At 28.6% G+C, this 24060-nt stretch overlaps 1 protein-coding gene across 1 annotated transcript in view; it reads right to left on the reverse strand.

The window, feature by feature from the left end:
- Positions 1-24060, reverse strand: part of LOC143236514 (telomerase protein component 1-like) — a 79309-nt gene that overhangs the window by 42202 nt on the left and 13047 nt on the right. The window contains exons 9-23 of the mRNA XM_076474815.1: positions 23123-23265; positions 20681-20838; positions 16852-16961; positions 15377-15567; positions 14606-14789; positions 12889-13050; positions 10280-10381; positions 8904-9055; positions 8253-8315; positions 5825-5992; positions 5228-5404; positions 4674-4689; positions 4271-4512; positions 2578-2691; positions 1054-1174 (exon numbers count right to left, since the gene is read on the reverse strand). Coding sequence (XP_076330930.1) covers positions 1054-1174; positions 2578-2691; positions 4271-4512; positions 4674-4689; positions 5228-5404; positions 5825-5992; positions 8253-8315; positions 8904-9055; positions 10280-10381; positions 12889-13050; positions 14606-14789; positions 15377-15567; positions 16852-16961; positions 20681-20838; positions 23123-23265 — 2103 coding nt within the window. The remainder of the gene's footprint in view (positions 1-1053; positions 1175-2577; positions 2692-4270; positions 4513-4673; positions 4690-5227; positions 5405-5824; positions 5993-8252; positions 8316-8903; positions 9056-10279; positions 10382-12888; positions 13051-14605; positions 14790-15376; positions 15568-16851; positions 16962-20680; positions 20839-23122; positions 23266-24060) is intronic.

The raw sequence follows: 24060 nt of genomic DNA on the forward strand, positions 1-24060 counted from the left end.
ACATAATTCAATCATCTACAATCAAATTAAGACTTTCAACATTCTTGTCATTAAATAAACCAATTTTTAAAACATTCTAAGTTAAAAGTATGTTTCTAATATACAAGTTTAAATTTTCTATCAGAAAAGTGTTAATTATATTAGCACAAGTTAATTACAGGCTCAAATGTGAATGCCTGCAACAAAAAAAAAATTTATTTGACTCAAGATTAAAAACTAAACAAAAAGTAATAGAAAAATCACAATAATCAAGCATTCACAAAACACTCAAAGAACCCTTATTATAAAAATCAATTTCATGAAATTCTGATTACATTTGGAACACATTCAAAGTTAATTATGTTTTCAACCATTTCTTTTTATTTCACCAATGCATGATAATTTACTCCAAGAATGAACTTAGCACATACAGACTGGTGGTTGATGTGATAATGACGTAATTTATGAAAGAGGTGCTGCTATATATTTGCAAAGACACTGAACTACATGATTCAAAAGTAAAAACAAGAAAATACACAGTCCTCAGAAACTACGTCACTTCAGAAGCATAGTTTTACAGAGAATCTTTCTCTTTGCAAACAACTGAACCAATATGAACATACAAATTTTGCCACTTTTTTGATACAGTATTGCACCAAAACAATGTTACAGAACTACAACATAGTATATCTGATAAGTTCAATACAATAAAAGATGTGCTTTAACTGCTCTGGCTGTCAATTAACAAAAGATGAGAATAACAACCAATTACAGACTTTATGACAGAAGAAACATGAAAAATTTGCTTTCACATTTATAGTTTACCTTTTCCATTCCTTTGAACCAGCGAAGCATTTTTCTACAAAACAAGCATGACAACTGAGACTACAAGTTTGACTTTAAGCATTTTATAAATGACACTAATCAGGAATTTTGTTTTTCTTGTCACCCCTGATTAAACTACTTTACCCATCAACAATTACCATACATTATTTAAACATTAAAAGAAGATTTGTAGAGATTCTATCATAAACTGAAATAAAGAAAACATGTTAATACACAAAATTATTTCACCTTTGGTGAGTAGAATTTTCCCACTGCATTCCACAAGTTATCCAACACCCTCTGTCCAAATTCTTCTAGACTAGCAACTACAGGGAAGTCACCCACAACTCCACCCCATCTACATGGGTAACTGTGAAACAATGTAATGTTTTGAATTTCACACAAAGCTACATGAGGGCTATTTGCTCTGTGAAACAATGCATATAGTAATTAAATATCATTGAATATTCAAATCTTTATGGATTGATATATTTCATCATATATTATTCCAAAGTAATTCTCCTGCTTTCACATATTGTACTTCAAAGAAAAGAATGCTGTCATACTTAACCCTTTCCCAGTACGTCAGTGTTCAAAGGCCATATCGTGTTTGTCGACTTGCATTCAAAATTTTATTGAACTACTATTTTATGAATTTATGTCAATAAGTTTGGAATCAAACTGTAGATTATAGTTCAAATTTGATATTATATACGAGTTATTCTCAATTTAAAATTTCACATTAAAAGAACACATATAAATATAAATTTTAGTGAATCACATGTTATGTTGAATGTAACACTGTTTCAAATTAAATGTTTGTGATGTCATAATAATAAGTCCTATAATTTCATACAAATTCAGAAATAAAATTATTAATATTGACAAGCTAGAATATAAAATAAGAATCTCATATCTTTTTACTTTGCTAAAATATTGTTTATGTATTAAATCAAACACAATGGCCCTGTTCAACTCTTTCAATTTTTGAAACAGTCCCTTATACAGTACATGACATATGAATAACCAATCAACAGCTTACAGTGTCCCAAATGTGGGTTTTTCAGCCATTTTAGTCTTTGAAAAGGCCATCACAATCTTTTGTTCCAAATTTTCAAAGAGGTAAGTTGTTTCTTTAGTCCAATCGAAGTTTCATAATTTTTAAAATCTCAATACATCACTGTTACTCAATTTAATAAATTATAGTGGAATTTTATGGTATCAGTGTAGTTATTTATGGTTTTTTTTTTTATTTAACTCTATATATAAAACCTATAAAAATTTTGTTTGATATCTTACATATACTAAATTGTAAAAGGCTTAACAACCTATGTCCAGCAAAAACAGAGTACAAAAGTCACAGCAATCTTGTTTCAACTGTGATCCACCTTTCATTTTACTTTGCAAGTAACCTGAAATCTAATTTTTTACTTTGTTCTAACACTTTTGCACACTACTGAAAATAAAACTCAAAACATACAATCTCAGAAGGAAATAACAATTGCAACACAAGGTTTTATTTCTTATAAACTTATTGCATATCTTGTCAGAGATATGAATTTGTTACATATTATCTGCTTGTCTGTGAATAACAAAAAAAGCAGTATTTATCATAATATTTTAATTATTTTAAATGAAATCAAAGACATAAAACAGAAGATAAATATTAAATTGTTGTAAGTAATTTACCTGTATCATTCTTGAAATTAAGAGCTTTCAAATTAGTACAATAACTTATCATCATTATTAGAGCTAAAATAACAAAAGCCTGACCTATCAAATACTTCAAAACCACTTTTACGGATGTTTGTCTTTAGCTGTGCCATCTTCTCTTTAGAGATTGAATCCTCAGCTGTGAAATCTTTTTTCCAATTATTTGGTACTGTACTATAATAAAAAAAATTAATATTTCGAGATATAAATTTTAAAACAAGGTGACCAATAATTACAGTAAATAGTATCAGAAATTCCAAGTACACCACGAAACAATTTTGAAGTAACTAAAGTATCTGAAATCAGCGACAATGTTACGGGATGTTCAATAATAATTAGCAACAAAAGAGTTTAATTTAAAATTGTTGGGATCTAAGAATGAAAAAAAAAACAAAAAATAAACTAGGGAGCATTTGGAATGGGAGGAAAATAAGCATTATTCATTCAACCACTCACAGGGTGGATACATATATAAAAGTTAGGTGGTTGAACTCCCAAGTATTTTACTATAAAACCATTAACTATTACTTTCTGGATTTTTTTTTTTCTTTTATGATTAGTATTTATGATTAGTGGTGCCATCTGTTGATTGATATACATATTGAGCTATTTTAAACAATCTGTATCACTGCATATATTTTGGGCTGTGACTAACCTATTGTGGATCACTACAGGTTTTAGATTCAACAGGTTATCTCAAGGAATAGTGAAGTGTTTAGGTATAGAGGCTGGAAGTAGACACTATGGTTTACAAGCTATAACTAATGTAAAGGAAGAAAGAAGAAAAGAAAATGAGAACTGGACTCATCCCAACAAAGACATTGGTGCTTTGCTGCCTGATAATAAATAATCATAAAGATATAACAACACTGATACTTTAACCCATTGAGTTCCTAAATTCATGCACCTTACAATATCTCAAATAACTGGAAAATTAAATACATATTTCTTGATGATGAGAAACTCACTTGTAATAAAAATGTATCTCAGAACAACTGGTATGGGTATTAACAGTTTTATTGATAACTGTTCGACTGAAGATGATCTAGGAAGGTTGAAACATTGTCCTCTGCTTTTCAGTAAAAGTATTAATACCTATATCAGATGTTCTAAGATACATTTTTAAATACATATTTATTATGAGTTAATGATGATAATATGGACAAATAATAGAAAAAGTGCATTCTCACTATGAATGTTTCAGATTTGTATTAATTCAGTTAGCTTTTAGTGCTGATTTGATCATCTTTTTCAAATTAATTAGTTTAATAGTATCAGAACTACCAACTTGTGTGTATATCTCATACTCAGAAATTAACAGTATCATAAATTAGTTTTTATTAGTCATTTTGCAATTTTAAAATTATTCAAAATACTTCAAATGTGCATCAAACTTGTCAACAAAAGTAAATTTTTCAAGCCAGTTATACAAGAAAGATAACTCAGAATCAGAAAAATTGTCTCTCAGGAATTTCTAAGAACAATAAGAATAGAACAGGATAAATCTTTACAGGGGTAGAACCATCAGAATGGTTAACAAAAAATAACACAAAGCTTTATAAAAAGAAGGTAAGATAAACTTCACTAAAAATTAACAGTATCTCTCTCTATCATTCTACTACTACACAATAACTCTGTTCTGATATGTCAGGATGCAAAGTTGAAGAACACAAACACACAAAACAAGAATTTCTTTCATTATCATTGTTATATAAATTTAGCATCTTAGTAAAATGGATAAAGGAAATTATACCTCTGAAGCTGAGGATCTCTGAAGTAAAAGAAAGCCTTTTCTCTTGCAGCAGTTGGATTAGATAGTGCAGCACAGTATATTTCTAGTTCTGTAACAGAAGCCCCTTTAGGATACTTTCGAACCCAATCAAATGTTGGATCTTCTGGGACCTTATAGGAACGTGGACACCATCCGTAACGTTCTCCCAGTATTGCTACAAAAAGTTGACACTGGCTGGCTTCAGATAAGCAGACTCCAAAGAGCTATCCAACAAGAAAAAAATTTAAATATGTTAAACATAAAATGCAAAAAATGCAGCTTCATGAGATATGAAAGTTCATAAAAGTCAAAATAATTTTACAACTGCAAAAGAAAAGTCAGTAAACAGTGAAGTATGCTACTTCAAAATTTAAATAATAGTAACTATAATTCCTTGAGCACTGTAAAAGTATAACATAAATCAAACTTAACAATTTTGTTCCATTTTTTAGATTTTGTAATTTTAAAAAGGGAGATTTTTATGCCATATTTATTTATTAATAATTAGTTTCTTCAAAGCTACGAGGGAAAGTGAAAAAACAACTGGAAATAACCTCATTCATGTTACAAACAATTTAAAAATATGGTTTTCACTAATAAAAACTCAGTTTCTTGAACTAAAATATTACTTTTCCTGACAATTTTGACAGTTGATCTTTTTTTTAAATATGTTATTCATAAAATTTATATATATTATACATATATATACACATGTAAATAAGAAGAATGACTCCTTTTCACAGTTCCGATAAAATCTCTTTACTAGAAACATGAGAAACATAATTTCAAAAAAAGAAATTATATCATTAAAAATTATGGTTTTGCTAATAATGGAATTGCTAATAGTTACTCTTCTGTTACGTAGCTTCATATCTTCAATTAGGCTTAATGTTTTGACAATGTAAAGTGAATTAGGTGACAAATTTAAATATTTTTTACCTTTCTTTTGTGGCCTCAACTTCTGTGATTCCCCATCGTAGGTCTACTTCATGGATGTTAACAAAAAGTGACTGTGCTCGAGATCGAAGTTCTGGAAAGACATAACGAACCAACAAATCCCTCTCTCCATGCATGTCTTTGAATGTTGATGAGATGAAAACTTTGACTGTTTTCCATCTGGTAGAGAAGCAATAAACTTTAAACATTGCAAACAATACTTGACAAGAATAAAAGCCAGTAGTTTTACTCATTTGATAAATTTGATTTACATGCATTAACTATACATCCATCAATTTTAGTATTTGTTTCTCTTCTTATTAATTACAATTATACAACTTACAGTTCGATAAATATATTTTTAAAAATATTCAGTGGTAATTTTTTGGTAGATTATACATTTTTTGTTCAGCACTAAGTTATACCTTAAAATATACTATTTGGTGCTATTTGAACTCAGAATATTGTTATGAAATAATTTTGGTACATTAAACACAAGTTAGGCTAAGAATCCCACTACTAATCAAATTTCTTTGATACATTACTCAGTTTTGGATGTTATCTTACTTTGGAGTTATGTGTTTTTGAATACTAACTCACTTTGGAATGTATGCTAGATATGGAGTGCTTAATGTATTAAGTTGTTGTTCAACATGATTCTCAGTTCTTTTCATTAGTGCTGGCTTTGGAAGTGATCTCAGATTGTACTTTTTGTCAATGTTTTCCACAAACGTCAGCTGTGATCCATTCCTTCTTTCTGCAACAAAACTAAAGAAAATACAGGTGTAATAGCTTGCATGTAGAAAAATTTGAAGCAAAAACTGAAAAATGGAGGATATGTAATAATCTATAACCAACACTAAATCTGTTATATCCAGTGAGGCTTTTTGCCCATTACCAGCAGGGCTAATCAGATGATATTAAAAAACACAAAAATTATTAAAACAAAAACATTGATCAGTAATAGAAGTATAAAAAACGTTGCTTGCACATTTGATTTATGAATATATTACGATTTCATAAAACAATTTATACAATAAAATATGTTAAGAATGCTTAAAACAATAATTTGGACAAGTGCTAAGTTTAAGTATTAACCATTTTAAATACCATAAAACGTATAACACTGGTTTTAGTATTAAAATTAGCTTGCTTCAGTCTTGTCTGAAAATGTAGAAAATTAGCAACTGAATGTATTGTTTAAATATGATGCTAGGGCCACTACATATAAACACATTTGTTTCAGAGTGAGTAAATAATTACTCTATTCTCTGTTTATCAAGTTAATAGTAAATAATTACTCTATTCTTTGTTTATCAAGTTAATAGCAAATAATTACTCTATTCTCTGTTTATCAAGTTAATAGTAAATAATTACTCTATTCTTTGTTCATCAAGTTAATAATTACTCTATTCTCTGTTTATCAAGTTAATAGTAAATAATTACTCTATTCTTTGATTATCAAATTAATAGTTAATAATTACTCTACTGCTTGTTTATCAAGTTAATAGTAAATAATTACTCTATTCTTTGATTATCAAATTAATAGTTAATAATTACTCTACTGTTTGTTTATCAAGTTAATAGTAAATAATTACTCTATTCTTTGATTATCAAATTAATAGTTAATAATTACTCTATTCTCTGTTTATCAAGTTAATAGTAAATAATTACTCTATTCTCTGTTTATCAAGTTAATAGTAAATAATTACTCTATTCTTTGATTATCAAATTAATAGTTAATAATTACTCTACTGTTTGTTTATCAAGTTAATAGTAAATAATTACTCTATTCTTTGATTATCAAATTAATAGTTAATAATTACTCTACTGCTTGTTTATCAAGTTAATAGTAAATAATTACTCTATTCTTTGATTATCAAATTAATAGTTAATAATTACTCTACTGCTTGTTTATCAAGTTAATAGTAAATAATTACTCTATTCCTTGATTATCAAATTAATAGTTACCCAATAATCACATATTTGCTATTTTGCAGTGTTAGTTACTACGTTTAATTGGGAAAAAAGAAAAATATATGACAACATTCATAACAAATGCAACTATAGTACATATGAATAGCCAAATTATATTATGACCTTTATAACCTATTGCTTACTTTGAATATGTTAAAAGATGACTTATGATGTAGACATTCAATAAATATTTTTCATAATTAAATTTTACCAAATTTGATCGAGAAGCATTATATTTTTGTACTTACATTAAAATGTTAGGCTATAAATACACATGTTCAAGGAATACTGTAAATTATAAACTGCTAATAGTTTACCAAATTAGAAATTAAATGAAACTTCTGCTCATATTGAACTCAATTGGAAAACTGTTTCTTAATGGTTTGAATTATTGAAGTTTCATTATATGCAAGCTAGTTGTGCTTTCTTTATAAAAGGGTTTAATAAATTCACATCTTAAAAGAATGCTACAAAAACATTCACACTAAAAGTACTTGGAAAAGTATAAATATGTTTAAACTAAGTGACTACAAATTATAAGACTTTGAAAGAAAGTACTATAACATAACTTTTCAAACAGAGGGTCATATAAACTGAATTCCAAGAACAGGGTCATGGCTTTTGACCTCTCTAGTCACAGCTAGGCACAAGTAAGTGACTGAAAATCAAACTAAGCACGAAAAAAACCTTTGGTATAATCTACTAGAAATAAAGTTATTTGCTCTATGATAACTATCATTAATGTGCAAAGAAAGGTAAACAGGAGTTCACTGTAAAGACCCTCAAGTCTCTGTGTGCTATTCATTTTAAGGTTGAAGTTTTACAATAATCAAAGTGTATAACCAGGTATGTCTTTCAGCAGCTGTGTGTGTATTTCTTATAGCAGAGCCACATAGGGATATTTGCTGTGTCCACCAAGCAGAATCAAACCCTTGATTTTAGAGTTGTAAATCTAAAGATCTACTGCTGTCCCAGCAGGGAACTAGCAGTTATTGACAATTTATAAAATATCTAATACATCAAGTACTTAAGGAAAATTAATACTACTTACCGAAGTAGTTGGTCACTGAATCCAGAAATGTAAACATCATTTTGATGGGCACTTGGAGTTAGACTGTTAGAGAAACAATAGAATTAAATATTTTCAGTATTCTATTGTTTAAAATAAAATCTTACAGTTAAACATATAATTATTTTCTTCTGTGAATCTAACCTTCTTACAGCAGATTGTTTTACTAATCCATGAAGGAAAACATAAAGAAGTAAAAATACAGTACTGAATTTAATTCAGACTCAGAACCTCAAAAGAACAAGTATTTTTTAAGAAATCTTTAACCCTTAAACAGCAGGAATGTTGTAGGTAGCAGCAACAATTGCCATTTAAGGGATAATACATGAAAACAATAATAATATTTAAGTAATGTAGGTACTTCTAAGTTACACATTACACTCTGGCTGATTGTGGAATAGGTTGTCTTGTAAAAGTAAAATCACTCACTCATTGTTTTTATCTTTACATTAAAATTACTGCACAAGAGTTTGGGTGGATTCATAACACAAATATACATATCACTTTGTGATTATTATGAACTGATTGTAAATATTTAGTTACAGAAACAAGTTTCCTATTCTTTCACCTCTAAAGTCAAATAGAAGTACATTAATAAATAAAAAAAAAGCCGTATGATGAGGTTAAACATACCAAGAATGCGAGGAACCTGTTAAATCAACTTGGACATAAAGAAGATCTGGGTTTACCAAGTGACGGTACCTATACAAGAATTTCTGAATCACCTTGTGCCCAGAAGTTATTTCAAAATGTTCTCCATTTGTCAAGAAAATAATGTTATCTAGCTGTATGAAAGAAAATATAATTAACACAATTTAAATACACATGTAAATACTGCTTAAACAAACACAAGCAAACTTGTTTTGGTACCATGTTGACATTTCTGCATAGAAAAACTGTACAACTTTCTTTCTGTTAAGCTTCTCAGTCACCTACAAATAACATAAGTTATGAATTTTTCAAAATAGATTTATTCTGGTGATAGCAACTACCAAATTATTTTTAACTTGATTTAAACAGCAATAATAGGTATGAACAGCTGAACTTATGTTAGCACAACAGGTCACTATGTGCATAAAGATGAGACTTTTTTTTCACAGTTTCATATTCTAGTTCCTCAAGTCTGAGTCTAATACCAAGTGTATTAATTACAGGTAAATATTATTTTGTCTTAAAAATGCAAGTAAGAATTTTAAAATGTGGCCTTTTGAAACAAATTAAGCAGGAAACAATGTAATGTGTTTTCATGCTTTGTTTTTCATAAAAATTTCAGTAAACAGTAAGTGAATTATTTTTATATTGAGATACAAGAATTGATACTTATTTTAGGAAAGTTATTTGTACGTAATTAGAATGAACAACTCAACTTATAACTTATATAAAATAATGATGAATCAGTGACATTTAAATTCTACTAGCTTAATATCCCCACACTCTTCTACAGGGTTCAAAGGCCCTCTTCAAGATTTTCAGAGCCTCCAATGTACCATTCATTGCTTCTTTGTTGTCCACAATTATTTCTACAGCTACTCTATGTGGACAAACATCTGTACTTGCAAAAAAAAAAGATTATATCCCATCTGTGGTACACGAGCATTTGTGCCGTGTTATGTCCCATTAGCTTCTGAGTCAGGTATGAAAACAATTTTAGAAACAGTGCTTTTGAGATGCCAGATTTGGGTACCTTGAAACTGATGACCTACACCTAAAGCCCCATCATGCCTGGATGACCAAACAGGTTTCCTGCTTAATTTGTTTCAAAAGGCCACATTTTAAAATTCCTACTTGCATTTTTAAGACAAAATAATATTTACCTGTAATTAATACACTTGGTATTAGACTCAGACTTGTTTTTGCATATAAAGGTTAATTTTATCTTCCCTTACAAAAAGAATGAGAAGTTCTTTATTATATCTTCAAAAGTTATATTATTAAAAAAACATGTATATTCATTCATGGAAATTAAACTCAAAATCCTAACCATAGTAGAATGTTTTAAATATACTAACCCATGTCTTCTTAGACGTAGGAGAAAACAAGTATTCTCCCAGTAGCTTCTCAAAATGACAGTCATAAAATTCTTCTGGACTGCAGGTATCTTCATCTTCATTCTGGTCCAATTAGAAGTGTTAATACATTCTTTCATGAAACTAAACATTTATTATCACAAGTCACACAATCTTACAGAAGAAGCTTTTTCTTTATTAGCTGACATTTGACCTCTGAGTATCTTTACATGTGTAATAACTAAAAAAAACAGTAACTTTTAAACAAGAGACAAGATGCAATTTTAATAATTATGTTAAAAACAACATTGTAATTAACAAAATCAAAGCTTGCCCATTGTAAACATCACTGTTATTGTATTTTTAACTATTTTGGTTCATTGAGTTTCTCTACAAAAACTAACTTTGTGTTTGTGTGCTAGAAGCTGGAGTTATAGGTCATTACTGCCATAGGAAGCAATTTGGAGTGGAGGGCCATTGCCATCTTGCTATTTCTAGGATGGTTTGGGGCATGCTCTCTAGAAAATGTTTGAAAATTTAATGTTATGAGATTTTATCTTGAACCATTTTAACTACAAACACTACATACCTATAATTAATGTACTGAATTAAAAGAGGTAAGTTTTAATACAACAGTTGTAGCTAAACATATCATAAAAAAAAGTAGTCGGGCCATGGACCAACAGGCCTTAGCACTTCCTATGGCTCTGGAGATTTTTGTTGTTTCTATTTACATAAAAATTAGCAAAATACAATAATAATTGTGAAGTACTTAATTTCTTCAGTTTGAGAAAATAATTTCCTTTTAATTTTGGAAAATGACATAAATATGGAATGTTTTCACACGTCAATTCTATGCAAATAAAATATTAACTAATATTATCACCTGTATTTACATAGTAAATTAATTACACTCTTCTAAGCACATCATAATATTTACTTAAATATTTCTATTAGTTGTTTGTTTGTTTTGAATTTCGCACAAAGCTACATGAGGGCTATCTGCCCCTAATTTAACAGTGTAAGACTAGAGGGAAGACAGCTAGTCATCACCACCCATTGCCTACTCTTAGGCTACTCTTTTATCAATAAATAGTGGGATTTACCATCACATTATGATGCCCTCACAGCTGAAAGGGCAAGCATGTTTGGTGTGATGGAGATTGGAACCCACAATCTTCAAATTACAAGTCAAGTGTCTTAACCACCTGGCCATGCTGGGTCTATTTCTATTGAGATATCAAATTAAATACTGAAGCAAAACATGTCATAATAAGTAAACATTGTAAGAAATGGAGGAAATTCAGCTGTTAAAAGTATTGGAACATACACCAATGTATTAATTTTTCCTTTACTCTAATACAAAAGTTAATTTTTAATAACAAAAAAAAAAGTTTCAAATATTAGCCCTAATTCTAGAAAATAAAAATTATACTTATAAGGATGAGATTAGAAAATATCAGTACATACAGATCTTATATCATAACACAAGATTTTAAAATTATATTTGGCTATTTTTAAAAATCTTCAGTCCAAAAGCTAAAAGTTATAATACAAACATAAATAATAGGCAGACTTAATATACTTTGTTTATTTGTATGAATTGCACACAGAGGCATTTAGTATCATTATATTCACTATAAAAGCTCCAACATTATAAGAAAGTTTCAATGGATGAATATACTCTACTGTGTGCATGTATAATACATTTTTTAAGATATGAAAATGGATATAATGCAAATTAAATAGAATTATACTGTGCCTCAAGTTTGTGAAACTAAGAAGCCAGGATTTCAGACTACCTGTACATATGTAGGACCTGAAGCATGATAGTCAGAGAAGCAATTACCCAGTTATTCACAGATCCACATAATGGAACATTTGAAACTTTTACAACTTCATAAATCTATATAAACTGTTTCTAAAATGTAATTCCCAATATATTGTAAATTAAATGCATAAAGAACAAAACATGTAATAATATCCACCATGTTTCAAAATTGTATCCCAATTTTATCCACTGAAAATTAACAACGATTCTTTTCTCCATTCAGTTGCAGGTAGCTATTGTCAAATGCCTTTGTATACCTTTCTTATATCCTCATTGTTCTCTCATTTCAAAATATTGTTAGAATTGTCAGGATTTCAATATTGTGACCTCAAGTAGTACAAACTAAAATCATCAAACCTGTTTATAAAAGTAATAATAAACTTCTACAATGGTTGTAAAATAAGATGAGATTCTTACATTGATATCACAAACAGTAAATCATTCCAATTGTGTCAAATAGTGGAAACTGTTTATTTAATTTCTTTTTACTGTTCTGGTCGTTTTTAAACTCTTATTTCCCAAGGCTTTGATCACTAATAATAACTAATTTTTACTTTAAAAAAAATAATAAACATATATACAGACACATACTTTCTCCCTCTTTTAAAGCTTTTGTTCTCAGATTATCACTGATCTCAAAAACGCCATCAGCAAAGTAAAAAAAAAAAAAAAAAATTCTAAGGGTCCATGAAAAATTCACATTTGTGATATGTAGCACTGAATAGTACATTTGTTTAGTAATTTAATTCATAGCCTACCATCTATAACAAACAACAACTACCTCATAATATTTGGCCATATGAAGAACATTTTCTAGTATGGATGTATCCTGTAAAAATGCAGTTTCCCAGCCTTTGTTTACAGCACCAGTAATAATTTTCATTTCACACTCTTCACAAGTAAATAAGCACATCAGCCCTAACAACAAAGCTCCATGGTACACCTATAAAATAATGCACACACTTTAATCATTTACAAAACTCTCAAAAGGAAATGTAATATAACTAGTGCAGAGGGATAACTCAAACAATTTTTTGTTGCTGGGTTATTCACTCTTGGATAACTACTTACAAAAACCTTCATTTAGTTTTGTTGTTGGTTGAAATGGTTCTTGAATGAAAAATTATTATAAATATTTTTTATGTTTGATTTCTGAGTTACTAAGTAAGTTTCAGATTTTTAAAAAAATGTTCAAGTAAATACAGCTTCCAAAAGTAGAAAAGATTACAGTGTAACATTATTAATGGGTTAAAAATCATATGAATGTGCAAGAAGTACAAGGTTCAGAAGAATATATTTATAATATAAACACAATACACATAAAAGCAAAAAAATGCAATAACCTATTTTATTAGCTCTTAAAAAGATGAAGAACCTATGAATGATAAAGAGTTATGTAGTTCATCTGTCATCCAGATACCAGATTTAAAAATTAGGAAAAATGTCTTTTCTGAAACTGCTGTACAAAATGACACTTTTGACATCACTGCTAGAATAAATTTATATGTATAGCATCATCAGTCATCAATGAGAATTCATGTTTGATATCTAATAAGCTGTATTTCAAATCTAAACATGACAGAAACACAAGTTTGCAAATAAATGCTCAAATATTTAAAGTAAAATTTATATTATTCAAATGAATTTTAGAAAATTAAAACTAACATTATGGCATGCAAAATCTTTCCAGTAGCCCTGTATTTAAATCATGGACACAGCTGATAAACCTATATTTAACATATTCTTTTCATTTATGAAAAATAGCTATAAGCAAAATTTAAAATGCTCTCTCATTACATTACATGATTATTTTGTCATATTAATAACGTAAGTCAACTGTAGAATAACTTACATATGGAACAAATATTGTATATAAAAGCAAAGACAAGGTTTAAGTATACAAGCTGATATACCACTTATTTCCAAACAAAAATTATACAAACAAAATTTTAAAAAATTTATATGTAAATGTAACATTCATGTCTGAGATTCTTCATTGCATTTGGACATTATGTACATAAAACATCAAAGGAATACCTCAAAACTTTTACAACATAGAACACAAAAATCATCCAAAAATTAAGTTCTGGACTAACAACTATTAATGCTAGCTGACATAACTATTCCATGCAATGGAAAATAAAGGAAGGTCAAATCCAAATGCTGGCCCTCCATGTTATTCCCTCTAATGTTGCATGCCATGTTTAGTAATAATCAGTCCAATATTCTGCCAGTTATAAGTGGATATATACAGACTTTTATCAAAAAATAAATCAGAGGCATACACGTACATGTGGCATGCAAACTGTCTGGGATATGCATTTATTAGCATAAAAATACTTTTCAACTGCTATCTCAAATTAAATGTAGGTAAACTATTTATAGTCACAAGTTATATGTTGTACAGTATCTAAGATAGTATTGTAATCAAATAATCTGGAAACTCATAACGAATATCAAGAAAAATTAAGACTAATTATTGATATTTGAGTGTTTACCTTATTCATATTGCTGGGAGATTTCTTTAAAGTCTGGTGTTCTTTCCCAGCAGATGACATAATACCACAGATAATTAGAGTATTCCCTGAAATTGGATCAAGATTATGTTGAGCTGCAATCTCAACTGCACTATTCACTGCATTTCTGTACTGTTCCAATAGGCGATGGTCAAAGTGTTTCATTCTATATAAACAATATTGCATTGTATAATTACAAATGAGCTTCAATTTCTCAAAAATTAACAAACCATGGGAATTTTTTGTTTTGGCATAAACTGAATTTATTTCTTGCTCTATAGTCTAAATAGTCTTGATGTAGCATTACCAAAATATCAGACATTGGAGGAATGAAAATGGTTTTAGTGATTTAGTTCTCTATATACGTCCTAATTTATTTTACCTATCACAAATCTTCATTGTACAAAATATTTCCTGTCTTGCTGTAAGTAACAAAGAAGAATATTACTTGCATTTATAAAATTCCTCTAGATCACACATTACTAAAAAAACACAGCTTTTTGAAGTTGAAACTAACCAATCACCCTGTTTGCCGAAAATTGCTATACTGATTAGTTTGGCTTCAATTTGCAGCCTTTGAAGCTGTGGTCATGTGGCCTACATAACAAAGTTGTACTTTTACCCCAAGTTTGAAATTTGTAGCCTTAAAGATATAACTGTGCACAAGGAACAGGCCCAGAGATGAAGAGAGAGAGAATATAAAGAAATATTTGCAATTATCTATATTTCTTTTTTTTTTTTCTGTTAACTTACCTCTTTGATATTTTTTCCTGTTGTTTGATTTTCCATTTAGGAGGAGTTTTCATAGACTTCAGTGATGTGAAAGTTACAAAAGATGGATTTTTCTTAAGATTTCTACTCTTCAATAACTTTTCCAGCTCACCTATTGCCTGGTATGCAGAGAAGAACTGAAGTGGGAACTGACGACTTCTGATAACAGCATCCTATAATAAATGAAAAATGAACTTCATGATATATAACTTTTGAATGCTAATACTGCTTCAAATAACCAACATACTGGACATCTAATTAAAAAAAATTATGAAAAAAAAAAAAAAACACAGCCATACTGGTTAACTTAGATCAACAATTCTCTCTAACTCTGAACAATAGTATTTGCAACTATGATTCTTCATAAAGTAATAAATAAGTAATTTAAAATAACATCTTAAACCTATGAGTAATCCAAGAAGGTGAGAATACATCAAAGAAACCTTCAGAGCTAAATATCCAATGAAGATAAATCTTAAGCATGTTAACTAGAGTCACAACATCTTGAAACACCCATCCATGTACAAACATTCAAACATCCAAGTTATAAAAATTATTATAAAATCAAATGTGTTACACTGTCATCTGCTTCCAAAGTATTAAAAATTGTCTTGCAATGAACAAGATATCTTAATTCTAAACAGCAATGTATGGAGGATACAAAGGAGGAAATTTGCTAAAATATTAAACAAATACTAAGATATATAACTAGCTAAATTTGCTAAAAATTTGTTTTTTATTTATGAGATTGACCATCACGGTATAATGTCCTTGTAGGTCGTGAGTCAACTGCCCTAACCAACAAGCAATACCAGCCCTTTATAATGGCCAATAACCCTTCAGTTTTGATTCAAAAAAATTTCAAAAGACTGCAGAATCATCAAATAAGCAAAAAATAAAGTAACCCTCATGTTAAAAGGTAGGTTATATCACATTATCTTGATCATATAATGGAAACTTATAAGAACAAAAACAATATACTGAAACAATTCCTGAAATAATAACCAAGTTAACTGTTACTATAACATAACTTTTAAATATCTATAAAAATTATAAAATCAAGAAGATCTGGAATCCCCTTAATTCTCTGTCACAAGCACAAATAAATTAAATGGCTTAAAACAGTAACCTTACAACTACAAATTGTTTCAGCTGAAGTATACAAGGTTTCCTAGGCTTCTAAATAATAATTAATAATAATAATCCATTAAGTGTTTTAGTTTTTGAATAAACTGATCTCCCTTCATTTCTGAATTAGAACATCCAAACTTTTCCTGATCTCACATGACAATGTTATGCACAAGTTGGAGGGTTATGACTAGATATAAGAATGAAACACAATTTTTAGCCTAACTCTTCATTTCCTGTTTAGCTTTATTAATAATATCTTTATTTACAGATTTAATGGTTATCCTATAAACTACGTGCATCAATAAATCATAATACTGGAACCTTACTTCACTGGATATTTTCTGTACAACCTTCCTGTGATGAGATTTTGAAATTCCTACCACCAACAAGTTTCTCAAGTTGCGTAACATTGCCATGTATGGTAACTTATTATGGTCTGTAATAAAGAAGGAGGTTATTCCAGTCTTAAAAATATGTGCCTGTATTTTATACTTTAATTAGTTGTCTTTTAATAATAATTAATTTATCCTTTTTTTAATTCTTATCATACCAATGAACACATGAAAGAACATGAAATATAATACTGCTTATTTTATTATCAATATAAGGTTTAATCTCTGAGTTATATTTACAGTTATTCATCTTAAAGTAAATTCTAGAGAAAACCCTACTTGAGACAGCCAAAATTCTAAAAGTTCAATTAAAAAAAATTCACATTTCAGGAAGACAGTGACCCAAAACACAAAGCCAAAGACACTGGAGTGGTTTCAAATGAAAATGAATGTCCTAGAGTGGTTTATACAATCACCTAATTTCAATTTATGTATTTTCTTGGAAGGTTTTACTGACATCCAACCTCCTTCACACATAACCATTTTAAGTATGATCATCAGAGTTTTGAATAAAAACAAGTTTGATACAAAACAATTGTTTACATTATTTGTATTTCATCGAAATGTGACATTATTAGTAAAGAATGAATACTTTTGCAAAGACTGTATGCAGAGTGTCCAAAAATTATCTGGCCCATTTTAAAAATTAGTAACTTAAAAATATTATAGATAAAACACCTCTGTTTTATATAATGTGACATCAAGCTCATAAAGTTCTTTTTTCCTTCCCATTGCAAATCCATTGTACGAGCATTGTTAGAATAGGAGAGAAAAAGTGACAAAAAAAAATTGTAAAACTCCAGGAAGAAGCACTGTGTGGGTTTTGTTTACTGAATCCAAATCAATTGTGTCAATGCAACAAAATTACAGATGCATTTCTGAAAAAGATATACCAATCAAGAATAATATAAAAGCTTAGTTTGAAAAATTGCCAGCAACTGATAGCATATTACAACAAAAGGTGTCTGGACATCCAAGTGTATCTGATATAATAGTTGATCATGTGCTAGAAGCAACAAACAGTACACATGTGGAATTATACTAAGACAAGGAAACACTTTGAGTTGTTCATCAAATTAAATAAAACAAGAGTGATATATCTATAATGTTTAATTTTTAAAATGTGTAAAATAATTTATAGACATCCTGTATGTTATCTTTTGCTTTCTCTACACTTATACTAACTTTATCAAAACCATCAATGCATGATAAAATGAAGAGTTGAAAAAATATAGAGAAAAAAGAATACATTTTTGATATAACATTTTTCTATGATTTTCAGTTTACATATATTTACAATTTAACACCTTTCTTCTGATTTTATTGTAAATTTTGTACCCACTACTAAACATGAAAAGCTATAAACCACAGCAGTAGTCTATTAGGTGGATCCGTTGTAGGGAGTTTATGTATATAAACACCTCTCTGGCTGGTATGAAGTTTCATGTACGGCATTAATAACACAAACAATTTTCAACATTTTATTTTAGACTGAAAGTTCTATAATAACTAAGTTTCAGTTGCATTTGTTAAAAATATTTAACAATAAATAAAAATTTACATGAGAAAATTGAAATATGGCATCTACTCCTTGGTTTAGGCCTTTTGCTCTCAGTAATAAAACATTTTTATTATTTAGTTGTCCAAAAAATAATTGAGAGAATTTTCAAATATGCATTTTCAACACAAAAAAATGTACAAGCCACTAGAGCAGAATATTGCTAATTTAAATGAGCAGGCTTTTTAAATAAGCTATAAATAGGTTTAAAATTTTCCTTTAATGCTCAGAGCACATGATAGGCCTCATTTACAAACAATGAATTACACTGAATTTGGTTTTATAGTACAAATCAAAGGATTCATAAGATTTACACATAGGAGAACCTGCTATTTCTATCGATTATAATGACAACATACAGATGATTGTGAATTTGTTTCAAAAGAGAAAAATATGAAAAATATTTCTTTGGTAGATTTGATAAATTTATTGGTATCTCAGTAAATTAAAATAACAGAAAATCCAAATTTTATATTCTTGGTTGCAATTACGTATAATTTGTGTTTTTATTTGTTTGAACACTCTCAAAATCATATTACTGAAGACATTTAACATCTAATGGAAAGTATTCAGAACAGAGAAGTGTCAGATGATATAGAGAAGTGAACACTGGAAAGTTTTTAAATGTATTACATTTTGAAATTAAAACTGAGATATTATACAATTTGGGTTAAAAACTATGTTTCAATGCCAAGTATACTAACTCACACTGACAATAGATTTATTAAAATAAATTTTGAATAAAACTCTGTTAGAGTTTGTTTGTTTTGTTGAATTTTATAAAAAGCTACTCAACTGCAATCTGCACTAGCCATACAAAATTCTGAAATGACAAAACTACAGGGAGGTTAACTCATCAGAAATACCTACTGTTAACTCATGAGCTATTTATTTAACAACAAAAAGTGGGATTCACTGTCACATTATAATGACTCCATGGTTGAAAGGGTGACTATATTTGGATACTGAATTCATACCCAGAGATTACAAGTCAAGTGCGCTAACCACCAGGCCATACTGAGCTCGTGTGCACTTTCACTAAGTTGTAAGAAAAAAAAAAAAAAAAAAAGAGTTAAATTTCATGATGTTTTTCAAACTTAAGTTAATTACTTCTCAAGTCTTTCATGATGGAATTAGCAAAAAACTCCAAAATACCTGTCTTATAGATCTTTTAATATTACACTGATTTTTTATATTCTTATAACTCTCCAATCTGACTCTTATGAATTTTTTTTAATCTTTGCAAAGAAATCACATAGCATCATCACAGCTTTTCTTGCCAAAAAGTAAACATTTTACTGTCATTGTTTTTATAGGAATGGCACAAACGTATTTCCACTGAATTATATATCATGTTTCACACATTGTAACCAGTCTTCACTAAGTTTATTACACGAGATCTAAGGACAATTATTTTAACAAAGAATTACTTTATTTAGTTTTAGTACAGTAACATCATGAAACTTTGTAAAAAGAAATTCAGGAAACAGTATTATTTATGATGTTTTCAGACTGTTACAGCTTGTTCATACTATACTGCACATATATGTTTACATGGAGAATAGTTTAGAGATAAAAGAATAACTAAACCCTAAGCTGTTGTACTCGAAAATGTATTAGACAAAGGATAGTTCAAACCTTTCTTTACAAACTCCCAAAACAAGTTGGAAGAAGGAAGATTAGTGTAGAGTGAATAATCAATTAGATGAAAGTAATAGATCAAAGAACCAGATTAATTTCTTAGTAAATCTCATTAACTGCCTAGCTCTAGTAGTGACAAACAACTTATACATGAAATTACATAACAAATTTTATGTAACTTTGTATAGAAATCCTTTGTGAAACACTTGAAAACAATGAGTAAACTATTTTTGCACTGATAAATTAAATTTCTTTCTAATATTAATGAATTGTTAGTTTTGCCTTTGGATACTTTTAATTTTAGTTATTTAAAACACCAAGCTGCTGGGGAGGGTTCTGAAAAAAGTAACACATTATGGGGAGATAAAAGATGGAATTAAAATACTATTTTTTGAAATTTTGATTGAAAATCTTTACCCAATTAATTATAAAAAAACATATAAAAGTAGGAACTTTCAAACATTACATTTGATAACATTTGCTACAAAAGACTTCTTGACTTTCCAAATATGGTGCAACATTGCAAATTTTGATTCTCACCCAGTCCTTAAGTAAATCACTCACCAATCAATTCCTGCCACACTTCGGCATTATTCCCACGTGCTGACACTTGGGTTTCCCATGTTTCAGGTACCGGTAGTTTCATCCTTACTCCTGCCCGATCTTCTTCCCATACACCAGGAAGCCCACTTCTTCTAAAGAGTTCTGGGTCCTCAGGATATCTGCAAGTGTATCACTTCTTATTAACAACTACATTATTATAAAACAAAGTTTGTTTGATTTTTCCAATTATTTGGCACTCGTATAGTGTTCATCTGGTAGTCAGTTGTCAGTGGATGGTGTGAAGTTATTCAATATGTATACTGATAATCTAGTAACTGTATAAATAAGTTCTTGTTTTTTAAAAACGTTACTCTCCTGAAGATGACAGACTGATGTACATTGAAACATGTAGTGTGTGTGAAATGGTTTTCCAATCTCACAGGTTTTTTGCTAATTCTTACCCTGTACAGTAAGTTATTTATATTTCATTGTAATTTGGAGACTGGAAATTGTCTCATTCTTAGAACTGTATAAATTAATTATTGTTTTTTAAAAATTGTCAGTTTTTTAACAAAGTTATTTGTTAACAATTACATGGACACTTTTAACACTCAAAACTAAGGCACAGTCTTCAAGTATGGTTCAACTTTTATTGTTGATTGACCTGAAATGCTTCAGGTAGGGTTATATTTTCCTGTAATTAAAATATATAGATACAGTAGGAATGAATAAATAAACTTAGTGATAAGATGGACATTGTAAGAACAGAAGTTAAGTTTTGTTCTACAAAACAAGGTTTAAAGTTCTATACTGAGTATGTCTTTATGTTCTGATGTTTTACAATAATCATAAAAGTCAGTCACACAGTACAAAAAACTTTATTAACTATGTGAACAAACTTTGGGTGTTATATGTGATTCACACTGTAAGACACTGGTCTCTTCTTAAATATCACAAACATGAAAATATAACAACATGTAAAAATTTAAAGTAAAAATAATAACCTATATTACAACATCATTCTCTGAAATCTTTAATAACAGAAAATTACTATATAAAATCATCAGATATAGTACTGATATTACATCAAATTGTACTACAAAAAACGAAAAATATCATACAATTTATTGATTTTTATAATATAGCTTTATAATTCCTTTGTTCGTTTTAAAACACAAAATTAAAAAATATTAAATTTAAGCAAAAATATGAGCATTTATGTTTTTGTTACATTTTAATTACTGCAAAAAAATGTTACATTTAATTACTTAGTATTATACAGTTCTAAGCAATCATTGAAAGCATACAGTAATATAGTCAGCTCTCTGAAGATCAGTTGCCAAAGCTACTACAGTGTGAATTATCCACCTATATAGGATCACAGATAATTACATGTTGTATATAGTTTTACAAAATTTTAATTTTAAGGTCATGAATATTAAATATAATTACAAGTCTTACACATGACATAGAGAAACTACCATACATATTAAAATTATGATAAACAAAAACCACATAGTGTTTACTTTCTGAATTTAACTTGCAAGCATTAATATACACCATTTATAATTAAGATAGATTAAAATTTGTACTACATTACACTATTTAACACATTTTGTTCTTGGATAGTATGTGTTATTTCTTAATTGCTTATGTTGTAAAAGTACAGAAAAAAGCTGTTATTCCCTTCAAACTTTGCTTTTGTGACCTGTATAACACAATTTATAAAATTAACCTATTTTCCATGTAAAAATGGGCAAATTTGCACATTTTCATTTACATGAGGTCTGAATAAAACAACATATGAATTAAGATTTACGTGTATTTATACGAAACTTATACAAAAATGTTTAGAAATGAGCAGTTTTTCGAGATTTGCAACTGTAATGTAAATTGCTTTCATGTATCGGCCCCCAAATATAGTCTCCCGTCATGTTTTCGTTATACGCTCCCAGGTCATAAAAGCAAAGTTTGAAGAATAAAATAGGTCTTTTCCATTTATTTTATGTATAAGTAATTGGGAAATAACACTTTCTGCCCAGGAACAAGAAAAAATAAAACTTCTGTTACATAGTGTTATATATACTTTTACAAGTTTAATAATTTGTAATTTCTCTATAAATTATAAATTTTCCCATCTTAGAATTTTGTGGCAGAGTTCCAAATAACTGACAGTGTATGTATGCACACTCTAGCACACCTTAAAAATTACACCTAAGCCTAGAAAATATTTACAATTTCTAAAGTTTTAAGATGAAGGATCTCTTCAAAGAGGGTATCATCTAACACAATAAGTTAAATAATTTTAAAAAATGTTCTTTTGTTTATTTGTAATCTAACTGAAGTTGAAAAAAAATGTATTTGAATAAAGTGTCTTATTTTCATTTTAATTCAAAAGTAAATGACTTAATTTTAATCTTTGTTTTAAAATTCACTATTTAAAAACAAGTAATTAAGATATACTTCTTTCCAAGTAAACACATCACGTGGTCCACAGGCTGGGTAATGTGCAAGAGTCGAATGAGTTGTTTCAAAGTAAATTTGCACTGTGTTACTTTCTTCTCAGTTTCCATCTCATCATTTATAGTGTAGATTTTTGCTTTATTCTGAATTTAAAAGAATACAATATTGCTTAAAAAATCCACAAAGATGGCAAAATCAACTAATCATTAGGCTACATCACTGTATCTAATTAGTAATTATTTTAAACTTTAAATTTTGTTTTTTACAGTAAGAACAATAATAAGGTATTTTTGTTGATTTAAATTACTTTTCTTTACTTAAAACCTGAAGCTTTTTTGTTGAAACCCTGAAGTATTTATTTAAAAGAATTCCAGTACCTTTCTTAGGATTCCACATACACAAACAAGTATTTTTAAAGTAATACACTTACAACAGGATAAATTTAGGGCACCTCTATTATTTTTCACATATTTCTGTTAAGGAATATCAAGCTGAAAATTTCTTTAACTGGTGACTTTTTTCACACATGTTTATTTCTTGTACATGATCAAAGAGAATCTTATGCAGAAGAAAGATTAAATATAATTCAATAATTAAGGTCTAACATTAACAATTATTACAGTAGATAAGCTGATGAATTATTTCTTTAATCACTTGGTCTTACTGCATCACCCAATCAAATCTAAGCTCCAGTTAATACTTTAAACATTTTTATGAAATGTGATATAATTATAAAGAAATCAAGTAAGGTTAGCAACCAATACTTTATTTTAGAGAAATGTGTCTCACATATTTTAATTCACAATGTTTTGTTCATATAACAGTGTAGCATAAAAACTGTACACAGCGTTACACCATTTGAAATTGACATGTATAAGAAAACATTCTCATTAGCAAAGATAATTAGTGAAAATAACCAGAAATAAGCCTCATTTTAA

Source organism: Tachypleus tridentatus, chromosome 13 (assembly GCF_004210375.1).
Source record: "Tachypleus tridentatus isolate NWPU-2018 chromosome 13, ASM421037v1, whole genome shotgun sequence".
NCBI classification, from domain to species: Eukaryota; Metazoa; Arthropoda; class Merostomata; order Xiphosura; family Limulidae; genus Tachypleus; species Tachypleus tridentatus.